Genomic DNA, 20,428 nt, shown 5'->3' on the forward strand with positions numbered 1-20,428 from the left:
AGAAGTGGTACCATTCAATTTAACTGTTATTTAGAAAAATACACAAGCCACTACTTGAGGGATTTATGCTGAAAGTTGTAGGTTCCCAAAGAACAGGCAGAGCAATAAAAGTACTTTGCCCGCAGAAAACACATTGTATACATATGCCTGTAATACACGATCTGGGGGAGAGGCAAACTTATTACAAAGCTGCCAGTAATGTAAAACATTTGGTTCTCCAGTTGTTGCTTGGACCACAATTCCCATCCTCCCCAACTACGGGCCATGAAGATTGGGAATGATGAGAACTAGGCATCCAACAATCTATGGAGGGTTAAAGCCACCCCAATGTAATCAATTACTGTTTTGCAGGGTTGGGGCATCAAAGAGATCTGTATTTTAGGAAGAGGTCCCTGTAGCACCAGGTTTTTCAATTTGTGTCTTTTCAGTGGTACCCCTACACCCAAGCAGTGAACTATGAACACCCCATTTCTATCTGTTGGGCTGTTTTGGGTGTCATGCTGTGACTTTAATACTGACGGGGGCAGCTCTTTGCTATCTTGCTCACTCTGCAGGGGAGAGTCACACCAATGCATTATTTCTAACCATAATGGTTTTCATTCCAAAGGCATTAGTACAGCAGTGCAATTAAAACTTTATTGATCTATACAAAAAGCTTTACATTTTTAAAAACAAAAGTGTGTTCATTTATAACAGGCATAAGCAATTAACATATTTCCACAGCAAGATAAATATCCCCATTAAAACTACCAGCTCATTCTATGGCATACCATAGTGTTGGGCTAAAAACAGCTGTACAGTGGGAAAGGGCTAATATTAGTGTTATTTACATTGCCATGTTCAATACCCTATACAAGGAGGGAACTAAATCATATTCAGGGGTGCAATTTTATTGTTCAGTTTTTGTTTTAATCCACAGTGAAACATGAGCTGTATATGTAGCTGAATGATTCCAGTCATATTCTTCACAGGGAAGAGCAGAATGTTGGGATCTTCAGCATTCACCACTCACTGGGATGGGAGAGGAAAGATGTGAACCTTGTTTGTGCTGGAATAAACTGAGAACACAGCAGGCAAGTGTCTTTGGGCAAATGTAGTGGTGTTTTTTTTTTTTTTTTTGCTCACTTGTTTTAACTGATGACACAAACCCAATATCATTTTCAGGACCTTAATCAAGAAGGTTCCCACTAGTGAGGGTTGTTTAAAAAAAATAAATCATTTCGGGAGGATTGTTTTACATTTATACCTACCACACAAAAAGTGGCCACAGAAAGGTGGCTTCTTTGCCCACTGCTAGTTCATCTTGTGCACTCAGCTCAAAGTTCACACCTTGCTTAGACAACACTCTCTCGGTTAGCAGATGCCAAGACTGCTCGGCGGCAAATTGGGCAGGTAGAGTTTTCCGACAGCCAGCGATCTATGCAGTGCACATGGTACTCATGAGAGCATGGGAGCTTCCTCAGTTTGTTCCCCTCTGTGTATTCTGTAATACAGACACTACAGGTTTTCAGAGCATCACTTTCACCAAAATTTCTCATGGCTAGGTTGTCAATTTGCTCCTTGGTGAGGCCTCTGGGTTGGTCATCGTCTTCTTCATTAAGCAGAAAAAACTGAGCCAGGCTCAGGAATGGGAGTGAGCCACTTTCTTCAAAAGTAACAGAACCCCTGGCATTCCGTCCTTCTCGCCTAGCACTAGCTGTGGATGCCCCTTCATTACTGCCTTCATATGCCTCTCCTGGTGCAGAAGGATCAGGACCTTCATGACTTGAACCACTACTATTTCCACTGACACCTCCACCCTGCGGTTCTGCCATTTCTACATTTGGGGTTGGTGCTGGGCCACCAGGCTCTGCATCGCTATCACTGTACATGAAGTAACTGAGCTCACCAAAGCCAGTCATTATCTGCCTTAACATGGTTTGAATGGCAACAGACGTCGTCTCGCTCAGGCCTGTATTCAAAATTCTCCGGATAGGAATCCTAATGGTACTGACGTAAGTTCTCACTCCTGCCCTTTCTGAGCGTGAAAATGTGCGTCTAAAACCTCCACGCTCACTTTCATATGTCACAGTATTGTTTGGGGTCTGGGATCTTGATCGGGTTCGGTTGGCTATACTGTCTCTCTGCCTGTATTCTCCTGGACGGACTCGTCTCACTTGTAAGTCAAGGACAATAGTTGGAGGCCTCTGTCCAGGGGCTGCAGACTCTGCACTGCCATTTGTTTCTGGAGGAGCTGTTGCTTGAGGAGAGGGTCTTGCTTCAGGAGTTGAAAATAGCACTGTATTTTCACTGGGCATCTCAGATGTAGTTGTATGCTGCCTTATTACCATATGCTGTCTTGTTCTAGAGCTCCCTTCAGCTTCACTTACTGGGGGAAGGTCAGGTGTCTGAGAAGATATATTATGATGCACCCGACGTGCAGATTCATTCATTGGATTAAGGGGTGACCTACTTCTATCAGTCCTAGCTCGTGTCCTCCGCTGTTCTGGACTTCGGCTTCTTGATCTCCTCAGGCCTCTGTGAGGAGCAACTGCTTCATTTATCACTTCAGGGGGACTAATTTCTGGTCCAGGCTGCCCTACAACAGGAGGAGTTTCAAATCTTGGAGTCTCAGCATCACTTTGGTTATTTTCCACTTCTTCTCTGCTGGGCGGTTCCACAGATGGCTCACCCTCAGTTTCAGGATTTGGGTTACCATTATTACGATTGACGTTTATTTCTAAACTGAATCTGAAATCCCCACTGTTTGGGTTAGTCCGGCTCACTGCCCTCCAAGACTGGTTTCCTCTTTGCCCACTTCGTGTTGTATTCCCAGTCTGTCGAACTGAGTTAAGCCAATCTATTATGGAATCGCCATTAGATACATCTTCTGCGGACTCTGCACCTGCAAGACAAGAGCAACTGCCAGAGTTAGGAAACTAGAGAAACCCTGGGCTAAACACTTTCCCAACATTGCTATGAGTTAGGGTTTTGAAAACAAGTCTGAGCCACAATACTTTCACATGCATGCATTTACTGTAGGAACCATAATGGTAATTATAAATGCACTCTAAGAGACCCTGTAAGCTCATTGTGTCTCACTAAGTTGATAAGAACAGCAAAGCTGCAGTAAAAATCATTAAGACAGGTTAACTCAATCCAGGGTGCATGCGATTCAAATGTCTATTCAGCAACAGAAACCTTGTCAGGCAGTAGTTAAGGTATCAGTTTTGTAAGGGCTAAGCAATATGAAAAGGTATTGTGGTACTTGAAAGCAGTGGTGGTTAATTTCTTTTGGGCTGAGGGCCACACTGGCCCATTAGTCAACTCTCAGGAGCAGCATGCCAAAATGGACATGGAGAAAGTGTAAGCATTAACAAAATAATAATAATGACACCATTTTGGAGTCTTATGGAAGTCACAAGACATTTAGCGCGCAGACTCATAGGAGGGAACATGCAGGAGTGGTTGGATTTTTTAAAAAAGACAATTAGTTCCCCTCCCTCACTCTGCCTCATTCTGGGTCCAAAAGGACCTGGGCACTTGCAATCACTCATCAATTGGATGCACCTAAAATGGTCACCACCTGTACTTTTAACTATGGCAGAGGCAGCAGATCCAATCTGTGCACCACCTCTTAAGAAGAAACACCTGCAGCAGGGTCCTATGCACACTTACTTAAAAGCTTTCCCACTAAGGCCTGGTTTCAGTGCAATACCAGGTAGGTTATCATCCATGCATAAGCTAAGAATCTTATTTAAACCAGGCCTGCAGCCACTGTATGTCCAATGTTAAGCATGCCAGTGCAGAAGCTAGCTCAGAAAATATATTAGACATGTTCGTTGCCTGGAAAAATCATGTTTGAATCATTACTTCTTTCAACAAGACTTAGCTCCTAGTCAGCATGCTTTGTTCTTTCATTCCATTTATGATTAATTGCTTCTTATAAAACATCTCAGGGATTTAATAATAATGTCATCAACAATAAAATGTTGAGGCTTACAGGCTACTTCCCAGGTATGAAGTCGCATGAGAGGAGAAAGAACAAGTAGCCTCAGTCTGACAGAAGGTAAAGGTCAATATAATGCTGTTTACAGGGATGTGAACAAACAAACAGATCTATTTTTTTTTAAAAAAATGCCACAATACAGTAGCCAATGGTGGGACTAAGTGCAATCCCAGGAGTACAATGACAGAATTTGTTTTATTTGACATGTTGCACATCCCTGGCTTCAGAATTTCTATTCCTCCAATTTCTAACACAATTCCTAATGTAAGATGCTTTATCTCAGCTGATGCTGTCAGGTGGCTTGTTTTCTTGAAATCAAACCACATGGACCAATGCACAGTGCTTTGCAAGTGCAAATGATCACTGCACCACTTGCAAACTGCAGGGTTTGGATGACCAGCTGATTGGTGATTTTTGCGAAACCCAAATTCAGTGTCAGGTGGGCGTGGCCTGGCCAGAACTGTCTTATTGGCCAAATGAGAAAGCGGTCTGATGGGCCCACAGGCTAGAGCAGAGGTTTTCAACCTTTTTGGGTCCATGGCTCCCTTGACCAACTACATTATTTCTGCGGAACCCCTGTGGGGCTCAGGAGTTCAGTTATGTCACCCCTTGCCTGCAGAGCCAGCAGCCCCTCACCCCTCCCTTGCGGAGTGTTCCCTCATCCTCCTCTCCTTGGGAGTCCTTTGGGCAGCTGCAGCTGCAGCCGCAGCCCCTGACCTCTGAGCTGCCTCATTTGCCCCAAAGAGAAGTGCCTCCTCACACTGCTCCACAGGGGCCTGGGAAGCACCCCCTGGCTAGCACCAGAGGCACCATTCACCTGGGCAGCTTGAAGCTGCTGCAACAAACATCTGTGCAAGCCTTTGGGAGGCAGAGATGTGATAGGGCATGAGAAGAAGGGAGGAAAGAAAAGAGGGACAGAGGCCAGCGTTGCTTGCAGCACCCCTGACCATCATTCAAGGCAACCCAGGGCTAGACTCTTCTTTTTGCTGCTCTCAATGAATATTACATACCTCTATTGTCTTCCATGTTCTGCTGGGGTGGGCCTTCCTTAATTTGCTGCAGCCTTCTCAGCAACTCTTCTTCAGTAATTTCACCTGCAGAAATAGTTTTCAAGAGGTGTTCCAGATAAACCATGATTTTTATTTAAAATTCTGATGAATCTGATAAGCACAGGTAACAAATTTCCAAATTATCATTATCCTGGGAGGCTCCCAAGCGAAAGATTAGAGAAAAGAAAAGTGGGGGTGGTGGAGGGGGGGAATGGCACAGACCAAGAAACAGTAAGCTATCAGAGATGCCAATTGTTTAAAGAGGTATAAGAAGTCAGGTCACATGGAGGCAGTTCTCCAAGATAGGCCTTCTGTTGAAAGAGTATATTTTCTTTGGCACAAAGGTCAGGTATATTTAAAGAGAGACCTGTGACTTCCAGGGCTGTGCATCTCACTGGATCCAGATTATTTAGGATCTGGGAAGTGCCCACTAGGCAGGTATGTAGCCTGTATGGTATTTGCTTGACAGTTCAATTCCTAAACTACTGCTAAACAGTTTGTGTGAGGATTGTGCAAGGATTGAAAGATGAGAGGTAGCACATACCACTACAGATCAATTTTCACATCCAAGGATTCCTTATTTGAAAGCACTCTTTGCTCACATGAGTTAATAGTATAGGAATCAGGTATGCCTGCAAAGCCATGAGGAAAGACTTGCTGAGACTGTGGCTTTAAGGACATGGCTGTGCTCAACTAAGAACATGATGAAAATGCTTGTTCCATCACTCCCTCTTAGGAAAGCAAGCACCCCATGTGTAGACAGGCTGGATGCTAAGGGAGAGAGATGTCTGCAAAACTGACCCTCACCCACCCTTGCCAGGTAGCTCAGCTGGTTCTGATATATTTCAGCACCAGGTGAAGACCATCATTTACAACTGATGGTTTTATCTGGCTTTTAAAATGCTCTTCTGAACATTGCCTTCTGTTGTATGTATCTCAATTCTGTTGTATTATTTTAACTACAGTATATCAAAATTTTGTACAACTACTTTGTGAGGTTGTATACCTGAAGAACAGTAAATAAAACATGAATTGAGAGATGCCTGTTTTGTCTCAGAAAAAAAGCAGTGCACCCATAAGCAAATGAGAAGTGAAAAGAGAAATATCCAACTCAATAAAAGTCAGGCATAGTAGTAAGAACAAAAGCAAGCATTCTATTCTACACTGAATAGATGTAACATTAAACTATGGTTTGCTGCTACGTCAAAGAGCTACAGGAAGGCTGAACAAAGCATGAGAATTGTGGGCTCCCCTTCCCACACCACTTGAAGGAGGGCTTCTGCAGAGACTAGTTTCACTTTGCAAAGAATTTTGGCTTGTTGGATCATACAAACAAGGAATTCCAGCTTACAACAAATTCTAATAAGTTTTGAAACATGACAGCTTCAAAACAAGAGTTATGAAGGTGGCTTGTTACACTGGATTGGTTCTTTACAGGACATATGGCAATATTCTTATAAAGTGAAAAAAATCTCCACAGAAGTTCTACTCCCATCAATACAGGAGGAGGGAAGGCAGCTCACTTGTGCAGTGCTAACCACACTTTAGAATTATAAGCCAATGTGGATGGTATGTAGCAAGATGGCAAGGAGGAAAAGAAAACTACTGGCTCAGATACTGCTAGGTCTGACATAATATAAATCTTAGCATGCCAGAGATTGTTGAAGTGAGACACCACAGCTAAATATATATATATTTTTTTTAAAAAAAGAGACAACAGTAGAAAAAAGCATTACAGACTGAACCCAAAATGAAGTTCCAAGACTGAGAAGGAAGCATGATGAATCAAAGACAGGCAATAGTCCATAACAAATAACAGAAAGAGAAAAGGGAAAGAAAAAATTAGAACTTGACAGCAGGGTCTGCACTAAGGGAAAGCAAGAACCAGCAACAAAAACTGGGTTTGGGGGGGGGGGACTGAAAAAAAAGAGAATGAAGGAGTTTACAAAACACCTCCAAAGGAAACAACATAACAAGAAAAGGGAAATGATATTCAATTTAAGTTCAGCCACCAATCACAATTAGTCCAAGACTCACAAAGGTGTGCAGAAAGAAGTAGTGAGGAGTGACCTGCAATGCTCTGAAATACCTGTTTGAAAGTATATTGTCTGAACAGACAATTAAATAAATGGAAGCAGGAGGGAGTGTTGTATAATACAGGCCATAATAGGGGCGATAGGAATCAGCAAAGTTGTTTTTATAACCAAGTGGTGAGAACAGGCAATCATAAGAGGGGGGAGACATTTATTCTAATGAATATACCACAAGTAAAACAATAGAAAGGGTGACCAAGTTCAAAACATACAAATGCTGAGGGCAAAAAAATGTTTCTAAGACAGGACTGGGGGGCGGGGGGACACTAGAACTGTTTTTGCCAAATGCTAAATAGCCACAACAAACCTGAGTGGTGACGTGGATTTGTAAGAAATATAAACAGTTGGAAAAATGTCAATAGTGAAAGAATGGACATGTGTTGCACTTGTGTACACAAGCTAACAGGCCAAATCAGCACTGATTTTTGAAAGGTCAGCTTATGGAAAAGAAAAAAGCTAAACAATGCATGCTCATCAAGAGAAAAGAAAAGAAAAGTAGAAGGTAGCTGGTAAGGGTCAGGAATTGATGGATCAAAACATTTTTGGTTGACCATCAGTCTGTCAAAAAAAATTGAAGCACCCCAAGCCCACACAAGGATGGGAGACATGGGCAGTTGAAGGCAGTGGTTTTTGCCATAGAAAACTGTCTGGAGAGGACTGCAGTTGTAACAGGTGGTCAGAAGTAGCATCTCTGCTCTGCCACTAACTAGGTTTGCTTCTCATCTGCAGCAGGGCTGGGGGAGTGGGGAGAGGAGCTGCCTTCAATCCTTTAGTAAAGTGAAGCTGATACCTGCACAGTAGTGCTTTTTCGCTTCATTGTGCATTGCTTCTTTGAATGATATCATGGTCAAATGCCACCAAGACAGCTGACCAGCAGGGCCAGCACTAGTTCCTAGAGAACACAATATGCCTTACATGTTGAAAGCAAGAGCCCTTCAGAATACCATGTGTAATCAATTTTGACATAAGCAATTATTTTCAACCCTTGTTTCTGAGTTAAGAGCTAGTAAATTTTGATCACATCTCAGTGACAGAATTTCCACACCTGAAAAGGATTTTAACTGCATCCAGCACATGAAGTAACATACCAGGGGTGCCTAGCAAATTGTTATCCCTCATTAGCCTGTAGTCTTCTTCACTCAGATTATTCACGAAGTGATAGAAAGCTTCTTCCCGATCCAGGCGGTCCAGCTGACTCCGACGCTGTGCTTCAGACTGAGCGACACTTCCTTTATTATTAGAATCTGAGCTTTCCATCTTGATCAAAGTAGGGAAAATGTCTACAAAAAAGGAAACAGTCAATTTGTTTGGAGAACCATATAATCCTGGCCCTATATACCAGAAGAGTTAAGTTTTAATCTGTGGGTGCAACATAATTTTACAGAAACATTAAAAAATAACAGACTAAAATAATGGTTAAATAATGGTTCTGTTTCTTAAGTATTTCAGGCTCTTTTTAAGAAACCCAATCCTAATTATCTAGCCCAGGTCTAGATACCAAATGGGCTCATACCAAGTGGGCTGTAAGCACACTTCGTGACACAGAAACCTGCAGGCCACACACTGTCTTGCTGTGGGGGGGGGGAGCCAAAATTTGACACCCACCCCAATCTCCGCTAGTGAGGGTTTGGGAAAGAGGCAGGAGGACTCTAAGCCCTCCAGCACTTCGCTTTGGGAAGGCAGTGTAAAAGGGGGGGGGGGTGTCAAATGTTGCTGAAGGCTGCCAAAAAAGATCCCAAGGGAAACATTCAGACCATTTTATTCTCCAAGAATTTTAACATGTGGCTACCAATTTTATTGCACTTTTCTCTTCCTATTTTTACAATTTTAGCCTACATTTTGCTGCTGGCTATAATAAATTTTAATTATTTTTTTTAAAAAAATGGTGTACATTCTTACTTTTTGTTACCTGCTTTGGCATCATAAATAAAAGAGAATACCATGCAGAACAGTGAAAAAATATGCAAAGGAAGATCTGCATGATTTGTAAATATACAAACATATTTAGTTTTTAGTTTTAACTGCAGTAATCTATTCCATTAGTCAGGGGCCATAAGCGGAGGGCTTTCCATTGTCTACTATGACCAGAGGACCATGCTGCCAACCAGAAATCACTTGATATGCCACACAGCATTGTCATCCAAGCCTAAGTGAATAACTTTTGAGAGAAGTACCAGAAAACCATCACAATTCTCCACCAGCTAGGTCACTTAGCTTCCATCATTTATATATTCAAAAACACCCACAACCACAAAATTAGCACCTCATAACTGAAAAGATGTTTGAGGGCTTATATGTGGTTTCTGCAAGCAGACTGCTTAGTGGAAAGAGTGTTTTAATATATCCTGCAACCAAATATCCAATCACTTCTTCAAACTACAGCTGCTAGCAGTCTGCTAAATGTGAAACATGCACACACTGGGGGGGAAATCAGGTTCAAAATAAAGGACACAGAATAATACAAAATAAAATAAGGGCCAGAGTAGACAATTGTTAGCTCCAAATCTATGCAGGATGTACGTTTGTTTTTTTCTCCATAAATTGGAGCAGGGGTCTAAAGGGGATCATGAGCATAACATGGGGGCTGGGGCTTTAATCCTTTTCCCCCTGCTATTGTCCCCACCACCAGAAATTTGATGCAAATGAGAAGTCGTCGCCCCCCCCCCCCCCCCGCTAATGCAAAATGCTCTAGCATGGCCCACCAATCCAAATTGGAGACATAGTTGGGGCAAAGGATTAAAAGCACCCCTAGCTGCCCAAAACAAAACAAAAACAAAACCCCAAACTTGAGGGCATTACCATCACTACTAGATCAGGTGACCATAAATAAAAGTTCTTTGAAACATGCCATGTAATTTTTCATATGAGATATTTACAACAAAATTATTGCCTCAGCTATGGCCCATCCACCACCTATGACCCTTTCGGGAAAGGAATAGCATGGCCACTGTAATCCAGACTGGATTACTGCAATGCTCTGCTGCAGGGGTTGCCCTTGAAGGCAGCTTGGAAACTTCCATTGGTCCAAACAAACTGCAGAAGCCAGATTACTGGCTGGGGTTTCATTTAGATCTCAACACAGCCTCAACAGCCGTATTGGTTGCCAGATCATTTTTTGGACACAATTCAAGGTGTTCATGTTAGTATTTAAAGCCCCAAACAACTCTGGCCCCAAACAGCCCTACACACTTTTTCATGTGTTAAGATTTGTAAGATCTTGGTAGTTCTGCCCTCAGAAGCTTGTACAGTGGTGCCTCGCAAGACGAAATTAATTCGTTCCGCAAGTTTTTTCTTCTTGCGAGTTTTTTGTCTTGCGAAGCACGGTTTCCCATAGGAATGCATTGAAAATCAATCAATGCGTTCCTATGGAGACCGTCCAGGGACAGAGGGGAAGGCGGACCTGGTAAAAGCAAGGGGCGGGGGGGAGAAGATTGCTTCCCCTCTGTCCCCGGAGATTGCGGGGCTGGCAACGGGGAGAAGCGATCTTCTTCCCGCCGTCCCTTGCTTCAAAAGAGGTCCGGGGACAGCGGGGAAGACGCGCTGCGCTTCCCCGCTATCCCCGGAGCTTGCGGGGCAAGCTTCGTTTTGCGAAGCAAGCCCATAGGGAGATGAGTCTTGCGAAGCGGCTAAGAAAACGAAAAACTCCTTCTTCTAGCGAGTTTTTCGTCTTCTGAGGCGTTCGTCTTGCGGGGCACCACTGTATGTCTGTGGCCCAGGAGAGGTCATCATTCTCTGTGTCAAGCCCTTGTTTGTGAAACTCCCCCTATACAGGCTGGAAATCTGGGTCCTGCAAGGCCTACATATGCATCACATCCAGCAGTTATGGTATGTTTTATGCACACTGTAGAGCACTCATGGATGACATTATGTCACAGCTGAAGAAACTGCTCGAGTCAACTTTTGTGTATATATTTGCTGCTTTCAATAAGGGTCATGAAGACCTTGGCATCGGTTGGAGTGGCTGTAAAAGGAGCCATGGTGCCAACAAAAAAGTTAAGGTATAACGTGTTTCGGCAAACCAGCAATAGATATGTGTCAAAGTTCCCTGAATGAGGAATAGCTGATACAGCAGCGGCCCTAGTTGCCCATTTTTCTGCCTCCCGGATAGATGGTGGTAATTCATTGTCTACATCTTATGTGGGTCTGCCCACATGAACAATAAAATTAATGGAAAAACTCAATGGAAAGGTCCAGCCCCCTGGTTCCATTGCTAATTGATATAAAAGGATATAAAATCACTTTGACTGATTGCTTTGTCAATTATACTTAATTCATATGCAAAACATATACAATTGCCTTATGCTTTAAATATAATATTTTATCTAATTTTATCCAATTCTATTTTCTAAGTAACATGTGTTTTGTTTCATTTAATTTTTTTAAGCTTTGTATATCAATAAATGGATTAATTTAAAGTTACTCTCCGTAGTCTGTGAGGTTTTTTTAAATTACTTTGTATGCGTTCCTTCCTGTTCTACTTTATAATGTATTTTAGATTGTTGTAACCTGCCCTTACACCTTAGGGTGAAGGGTGAGTATAAATGAAATGAAATGAAATGAAATGAAATGAAATGAAATGAAATGAAATAAATAAAATAAAATAAATAAAATAAATAAAATAAATAAAACAAAACAAAACAAAACAAAACAAAACAAAAATAAAATAACAGCAGCAGCAGCAACAATATATTCTTCCCCTAAAGAGTTCATAGTAATGTACATAGTTCCCTCACAATAACCCTGTGAGGTTGATCAGAGGGAGTGTATTTGACTGGCTAAGTGGCTCCTAAAGAGAATAATGGTTGAGTAAAGATTTGAATCTAATCTTCCCTGGTTTTAGTCCAGATGTGAGAAGTCTCTATCTGAAACATCGTATCAGTTGTAAAAATCAGTAAGGTATGGGTCTTCTATTTCAGGCAATCAGAAGTGCCACCAAACTCCTTAAGTAAAACCGAAGTGCAATATGTGTGCAGTATCTATTTTTCAACATTGTGCTATATCATCAGCTAAACATCGTGATATACAGATATATCACAATGTCTGAAATAAGGATGGAGTTATGTAGAGGCATTGGCTGGCTTCATAGCTTTTCCCACATTGTGATTTTTGTATAGCGCGCACACACACAAAAAACAGGGGGCGCATGGCCTGTTACCTGCAGATCCTGGATTTCTGTACCAAGCCAGAAGTAAATACAAAAATGACAAGAAAACAAATGCCTATGAAAGTCATTGGTGGCATAGCAGTGACTGAAAACCATTTTCCTGTTTGTCACCTGGACAACATTCTTATCCCACATAATGAAGGAAGTTGCTCTTTCCAAGCCTGTGGTTTAGAATGAGTAAGTAAGAGATTAAAGGTATCTGAGGAGTGAACTTCTTCATAAAGCCCAAATCTCCTTTCCTACACATACTCACATGGAAGAGTGAGGCACAACTGCCCTACAAACTAATTTATTACAGAATATCTAACATGCGATACTGAGAAGCAGTAAGAGTGCAGTACATATTTTTCCCTTGGAAGGTGGTGGACTCTCTTTATTGGAGGTTTATAGGCAGAGGTTGGATGGCCATCTTTCATGGATGCTGTAGTTGAGATTCCTGCATTGCAGGGGGTGGGACTAGATGACGCTTGGAGTCCCTTCCAACGTTACAGTTCTGATTCTATTATCATGGTCACAAGAGCTTGAGCCAAAGCTCAAAGTCCACTTGCTTCCAGGGATGCAGTGAAAATCTGAATCATGACACTATAGCTACCAGTCAATACACCTATCAACTTGCTTTTCACCCCAAGGCTCTTCTGGAAGCACACAGAAGCCTAGAAGAACTCTTGCCTACAACAGTGATGAGCAAAGAGCTGTGGATTGTAGCCAACTATGCCCATCTGTGAGAGCAATCAGGCTGGGGTGTGTGTGTACAAGGGAAAGAGCTTTTTCAACAATGGCTCCACATTTGTGGATCCTGATCCAGGTATAAGACAAGCTCTTCATTATCAAGCCTATATGCGGGTCTATGGCTTTTTCTTGATTTTATTTAGGCAGCTGAAATATATGGTGCTACTTTACTGACACTGTATTTAATTTTAAGGTTTGACAGGGCAAGGTTTCTGTTTTAATGTATTCACAGGCTATTCACTATATTCATATTTATTTTACTGTTACAGTGGTACCTCGGGTTACATACACTTCAGGTTACATACGTTTCAGGTTACAGACTCAGTAACCAAGAAATATTACCTCGGGTTAAGAACTTTGCTTCAGGATGAGAACAGAAATTGTGCAGTGGCGGCACAGCGGCCCCATTAGCTAAAGTGGTGATTCAGGTTAAGAATGGACCTCCGGAATGAATTAAGTACTTAACCCGAGGTACCACTGTACTCATTTTTACACTTATGTGTTTTAATTACCATTTTTATATACATGTGTGGCCCATGTAACCTGTGTCTGATGCATCTTGTTGGGAAGTTTTTGTTTTTTTAAGTTGGGTTATAAACCTATGGAAATGAAGAGTCCACCAAAGCTTGTGCTATAATAAGCGTCTTAGTTTTTAAGGTGCCACAGGCTTTTATTTTACCTACCAATGGAACCAACACTAATGGAACAGCATTGCTGGCCAGCAAGAACTTTGGAAGTGTTCCCAGAGGAGCAGGGAACACTTCCACTTAATTGGATTCTTGACACTATCCAAGTTCCTGTCACTATCCTCCCTATCTCCCACAATTTATTATCAAATGGTGGAGCTCAGAAGAAAAAAATATATCAAAGCTGTTTACAACACATTAAAACATCAAATAAAACAATCCAGAATAAAACAAATTCAAGCTTCAATGAAAATATTTCAGATCCTTCTCTAGGTGACATTTTGCTTTCCCTGTATTGATTTACCTTCTTAATTTATATCACTGCCCCATAGCAGAAGTGCTCTGGGAAGCCAGTGTGGTGTAGTGTTAGAATGCTGGACTAGGACCTGGGAGACCAGGGTTCAAATGTCCACTCAGTCATGAAGCTCACTGGGTGACCTTAGGCCAGGCACAGCCTTTTAACCTGCCTCTCAGGGTGATTGCAGAGATTAACTGAGGAGGGGGTGAACCATGTATTCCACCTTGGAAATAAAGGTGGGATATAAATGCAATAAGTAAGTTCTTCTGCTTACCTGCTTAAGAAAGCTAGAGAGGCTATCCAGATGGAGATGTCAGTTGCCATCCTGGCATCCAGAGATCTCCACATGCTCACAATTGCGCCCGCACCAGTAGCAAAATGCACCTAGTACCGGGCTAATTTCTAACACTGTCTTGGGGTCATGGGTTCGAGCCCCACACTGGGTTAAAGATTCCTGCACTGCAGGGGGTTAGCCTAAATGATCCTCATGGTCCCTTCCAATGCTACAATTCTCTGATATTACCATATTTATAAAGCATTTTATACTATTCAATACGTTGACCATCATGAATTCTAAAAATTATCTGATATCATAGACCTAATTATGTCTACATAAATTGTCAAATTCAACTTCTTTGAATTTGAGAAGCAATTTAAAATGCAATACTTTTTTTCAGCAAGAAGGGAAAGTCAAGTGACACTTGACACACGATTCCTGGAAATACAGGTTGCATTGTCCAGAACAAGCAGTACCAACTTCCACTTTATAATACCTAACTGCAAGGTCAAAATAGGATCTTTAAGCACAATATTTAAGTCTCTACAAATCACAAGGCCTTCTCTCCAACATAATTATTTAAAAATTCATTTCCTACTTTTCACCATGGTGGACTCAAAATGTCTTAGAACAATTAAAAGTACAAAATTTTAAACAAATTAAACTTCCAAAATTTTAAACCTCAAGAATTTAAGATGTCAAAACAATGCATTACGTAAAACAAACGGCAACAGTGTGATAACACGAAGTGCAGAAATAGTTTTGCCATTTATTCTGCTTATATTAAACCAATCAGAGTACAGGATTCTATTAAAGACAGCATTCTCAAAGACTGGCTGAAAAATTCCACCACTATAAATGTTTCAGGAAAGCAGAGGTCTTACAATTCTCACTAGTCCCAAAGGTCTCTGAAGACTAGGTTCAAGTGACAGTGACACTGACCTGTTGTTTCCCCCTTACCACCCATTTTACTCCCACAATGCTCAAGTACCCTCTGGAAAGGAACAGTGGCAACCATGCCCATCCTAAATGTGTCACCCCCACATGAATGCCAATGAATACTCAGACACTTTATCAGAATCAGTGCCCAAAGAGCAACATTCCATAAGTAAGATCATGCTAGACTATATGTAGTATCAGACCCTCTTAATACAACCTTGTCAACAACTGAATACAGTGGTACCTCAGGTTACATACACTTCAGGTTACATACGCTTCAGGTTACAGACTCTGCTAACCCAGAAATATTATCTCGGGTTAAGTACTTTACTTCAGGATGAGAACAGAAATCGAGCAGCAGCGGCGCGGCAGCAGCAGGAGGTCCTCATTAGCTAAAGTGGTGCTTCAGGTTAAGAACAGTTTCAGGTTAAGAACGGACCTCCAGAACGAATTAAGTGCATAACCAGAGGTACGACTGTACACACATTACATTAATCAATGTCTACTGTTATGTTTGTACCTTTGCTAAACATCATTAATGCTAACCAGGGTTTGAAACTGGATTGCAGAAGCCGATTAATGCTACACTGTGGTTAAGAAAAATTGGGGTGGCGGGGAGAGAGATGGCCTGCTTATCTCTTAAGCACAGAGCTACAAGTGATGCAACCCCTCACCCCAGAATTTACAGGAACCACTCAAAGCCTGGAGGAACAACAAAAAGTGCATATAAAACACTAGAACTACACTGCATTTTTAGTAGAAACCATAGGAGCAGAAACAAGCTGGACAGGGAAAAGACAGCAAGTAGTAACTGCGAGAAGAACTGACAGTTGTACACTTCACTTGCCTAAAGCAGTTTTAACTCACTCCAGAGCCTCCTTCAGGCACCTCCCCACTTGTACATGTAGGGCCACTTCAAGAGGATCAAGCCATTGTGCTTTTAGGCAACATAATTAGTATTACAATCTCACTGCCTCACTATAACAAATCTACCATTTAGGATTGTTTTTGATCCACTCAGTCTAGTAAAGGTATCCTAATAAACACAAAATTTGCAAGGCCATGTGTAGTTCACTTAAAAAATAATAATACATAAATTGTGAATGCAGAGGCATCAGTTTCAGTTAAGTATTCCAATATGGGTTCCTAGAAAGGAACAACCCACTTCTGTCAGCCTCCTCCTTTATATAAGCATACTAGTAAAATTTGCCACCAAGGTTAAGTTTTTGAGACTTGCAGTTTTTAGATTAAATATTAAGCAGGAAACATTTTAGAAAGACCCTAGCAGCAAAAAATCCCCATGCATGTCATTTTCTGACCACACAATACACAAAATAAGAGGACAATTCTTCTCTAACCGGGACAGTCAAATCACACAAATATATCCCAGATTTTTTATAACTGCTCCAAATTAAACACTGGCATTCTTGTCGTTAATTTTTTTCTGAGCTTGGCAGGAAGTGAGACACAGCACAGTGGTACCTCTGGATACGAACGCTTCTAGTTGCACATGCGTCGGGTTACAAGCTGTGCTAACCCAGAAGTAGTTGCTCCCGGATGTGAACTTTGCTCCGAGATGCGAGCGGAAATCGCGCTTCGGAGGCGCGTGTGCAGCAGGAGATACGCTTTCGCTAATGGCTCCTCATGTTAAGAACAGTTTCAGGATAAGAACAGACCTCCGGAATGAATTAAGTTTGTAACCAGAGGTACAATGACACCTCTAGAGAGAAATAAAGCTTAACAGTTATTAGTCAGTAAACAACTGGTTACTCCCCTATCATGACAAACAAATATGCATAGACACCTTTACAGTATTCTCTTTCATTCCCATTTGTTTTTACCCATACCTGAAAACCTGGACAGCTTCTGCCAGTCAGGGCAGATAATACTGAACTAGATGTACCAATGGTCTGATTCAGTATGAGGCAGTTTCCTATGTCCCTGACTTTTAAGATACTGGAAAGTCTCCTCCCCTCCAACAATTTTACCCACTGTCTGCCTGCCCCTTGTCCTTGAAGGTTCCTCCCACAACAGCTACCTGCAATGTCAATTATCTCCCTCTTTAAATCCCACCATTCCTGTGAAGGCTTTTAGCTCAAGCCTTTATTCCACATCCCCAAATGGAATAAATGTTATGTTAAGGAGCAAATGTGTGCAAATACAGGTGTTATTCTTGCCTTCCCTGGTTGTCTGTTCCCCCAGTTTAGATTGCAGGATGTTTTGGGCAGGGTCTAAGATCCAACTTTTTTGCCTTCATTTACTTGTGTAAGGTATAATGCACAATGATACCATCATATAACAGCTTTCTAAAAACTTGGATTGGACTTTAATATTGACTATTAAAGACTGAAGTATTTTACTTTAAAGGTTAAAAAAAAAAGGTAAAGGACGCCTGGATGCTTAAGTCCAGTCAAAGGCAATTATGGGGTTGTGGCGCTCATCTCACTTTCAGGCCAAGGGAGCCAAGTGTTTGTCCACAGACAGCTTTCCGGGTTATGTGGCCAGCGTGACTAAACCACTTCTGGGGCAACGGAACACTGTGACGGAAACCATAGCGCATGGAAACGCTGTTTACCTGCCCGCCACAGCGGTACCTATTTATCTACTCGCACTGGCGTGCTTTCGAACTGCTAGGTTAGCAGTAGCTGGGACAGAGCAACGGGAGCTCACCCCGTCACAGAGATTCGAACCACCAACCTTCTGGTTGGCAAGCCCAAGACGCTCAGTGGTTTAGACCACAGCGCCACCCATATCCCTTGTTTACTTTAATATTGCTCTGATCATCAGTTGAAGCCAGTTGCACTTTCTTCTCCATGCCAACATTTGGAGAAGAACAGCTTCTTTACATTACCTGTACCACGAACATAACTAGCACAGTAGATAAGGCAAATAAAGAAGGCACCTCAGGCTAACAATATAACTCTCATGGACCCACTCTGCACATCATGAAGTAATCTAACCCCTAGTTTTAACTTAGTTCCAGTTAGTATCAGGTAAAGATTGTCCGAAGTTCATCCATATAATTATAAGAGAAAATCCAAATATTCTGATACAATGACTTGAATTTTATGATAAACAAAGCTCAAATTAAAAGTCAAAGAAATTTGTTTTAATTGTTCCTATTTTAAAAGCTGCGTGGTTTCTGTTGATCCACCCCAGCCCCCCCCCCCCCCAACAATATCACCTGCCAAAGGCAGTAAAAGGTACTCCATAATTTAGGTTATAGTATAAAACTTCAGAAAGTGAAAACAAATGTAGTGTCTTGCCCTTCCTGACAGAATCACACAATAAGCATGTTGAGATTTACCCCTGAGAGAGATTATTGAGAAATTAGGACATCTCTAGCACAGAAAAAGGAGGACCAGATTTCTGGGAGTAAGAACATCAATGAAGCACTAATTCTGGGTGGGATTTCCCCATCAGGACTATGAGGTTCAGTGAACAGCAATGACAAGAGGAGGTATAATGATATAGTAACTAACCTCAGTGATACCCTACTTGAAACTGTCTAAATATTTAAGTTGGGCTACTAGCCTAAGAACTCACTTTCTTTCCCAGCAGCAAAAAAAAAAAAAAAAAAAGCAACGGGTCTTTCACTGTATTCCCCCTTCCCTAAAAAGGAAGATCAAGCTACTGATTATGCCTTTTGTACATGGGGGAGTGTAGCATGTCTAGGTAGGGCTGACAAGGGACTCCTGCCGGGCTGAGACCCCTAGGAGCTGCTGCCAGTCAGCGCAGACAATACAGTTCAGTAAACAACTAGTTACTCCCCCATCAAGGCAAGCACATTATGAAATATATCTTCCTCATTTCTAACCAAGGCACCTTCATAGCCATGCTTCTGTCATTCACATTTATTTTTACCCATACCTAAAATCCCGAAGAGCTGCTGCCAGCAATGCGCTACATGGACCGAAGACCGGATCACTAGCTCAAGTCAGTACAGCATGAGACTCTTAATCCCGAGGTCGTGGGTTTGAGCCCCACGTTGGCTGAAAGATTCCTGCATTGCAGGGGACTGGGCTAGATGGCCCTCATGGCCCACTTCGAACTCTACAATTCTAGGAGTGGGTATACGACAACGTTCCTATGTTCCTAAAGGAAAACCTCCACCCTGGGCGAGCCAGCAAGGCCCACCGGTGACAGCGGACCTCAGCCAGGGCGATATATTGGGCAGGCCCCTGAAATAAATTGAGCAGCTCACGCGGGTGGGTGAATAGGCGGCGGCTGAAAGGGCCGGTAGGGGCCCCTGCCCCACTCTTCACAGCCTACCCGCGACCCAGCCCCAACGAGACGGCTCCGGCTGCCGTGTTCCCCGCCCGCTCCGGCGAGAAGCGGTGCGGCTGTGGAAAGACCACCGCCGTCGAGCCAGGCTTGGCCGGCTCTCCGCGGCCAGACCGGTGAGCCCGCCCGGGCGCCCGCTCGGCTCGGTCACTCACCGCCTCCCTCCTCTTCCAGCTCGTCCGCCGCCCTTCCGGGGTCTCCGTCCGGCGATCAGCCCCGCAGCGGCCTGAAGCTCAGGTCCGTCACGTCCCGCTCCCCTTCTTCTTCTTTCTCCTCCTCCTCGTCGTCGCTAAAGCCCCGGCAGCGTCTGGCGCCCGACCCCCGACCCCTCCTCCTTCTTCTTCTCCCTTCCCTCTCCCGTCGCTCACTCAAGCGGCCATCTTACTCTCCATTGTTACTAAGGAACTTGGGGGCCGGAAACGGTGCGCTTCGGCGGGGGAGGGAGGGGGGAGGAGTAGACTCCGTTGGCTTTCGACGGCGCGCGCAACAGAGGAAGTGACGCACTTCCCCCGCCTTCACCTCAGCACACCTCAGATCCTCTCCAGCGAGCGCATGCGCCTCTTCAGCGTGAGGTGTAAAAGACCGAAGGGACGGAGCATAGAGTCGGGAAAACTGGAAGGGAGGGAGCGGACTTCTACTCGCTGGTCTTTGGGGCGTCCATTTTTAATAGGAGCCAAACCAATTAAAGTGGAATGGGCGGGGGGAAGAGATTCCGTAATTATAATCTTCTTCTTCATTTTTAAGGAATTGAGAGAGTTGGGGAATTTTTGAGAGAGGGAGTAAGCAAATCAGGTCATAGCATACTTTTGAGAATGGCTGTGTTTCTGTATAGAGTGGCTCCAGAATGTAGCCCGCGGCAGTGTCAGGTTAAATTCCCTTCCCGAAGGAGATAATCAACCAGTTCTTGGGCTGTACCATGTC

The 20,428-nt window shown here is 42.9% G+C and overlaps 1 protein-coding gene across 1 annotated transcript; it reads right to left on the reverse strand.

Annotated features, from left to right (window-relative positions):
- Positions 1-622: 622 nt before the first annotated feature.
- Positions 623-19,953, reverse strand: RLIM (ring finger protein, LIM domain interacting). Its single transcript, XM_081847105.1, has 4 exons — positions 19,663-19,953; positions 8,219-8,410; positions 4,999-5,082; positions 623-2,884 (listed from the first exon to the last, which is right to left on the reverse strand). The coding sequence occupies exons 2-4, from the start codon at positions 8,385-8,387 to the stop codon at positions 1,335-1,337; spliced, it is 1,803 nt and encodes a 600-aa protein (XP_081703231.1). The 5' UTR covers positions 8,388-8,410; positions 19,663-19,953; the 3' UTR covers positions 623-1,334.
- Positions 19,954-20,428: the final 475 nt, after the last annotated feature.

The sequence above is a fragment of the Podarcis erhardii genome (genome assembly GCF_964252035.2).
Source record: "Podarcis erhardii genome assembly, chromosome: Z".
Classification (NCBI taxonomy): domain Eukaryota; kingdom Metazoa; phylum Chordata; class Lepidosauria; order Squamata; family Lacertidae; genus Podarcis; species Podarcis erhardii.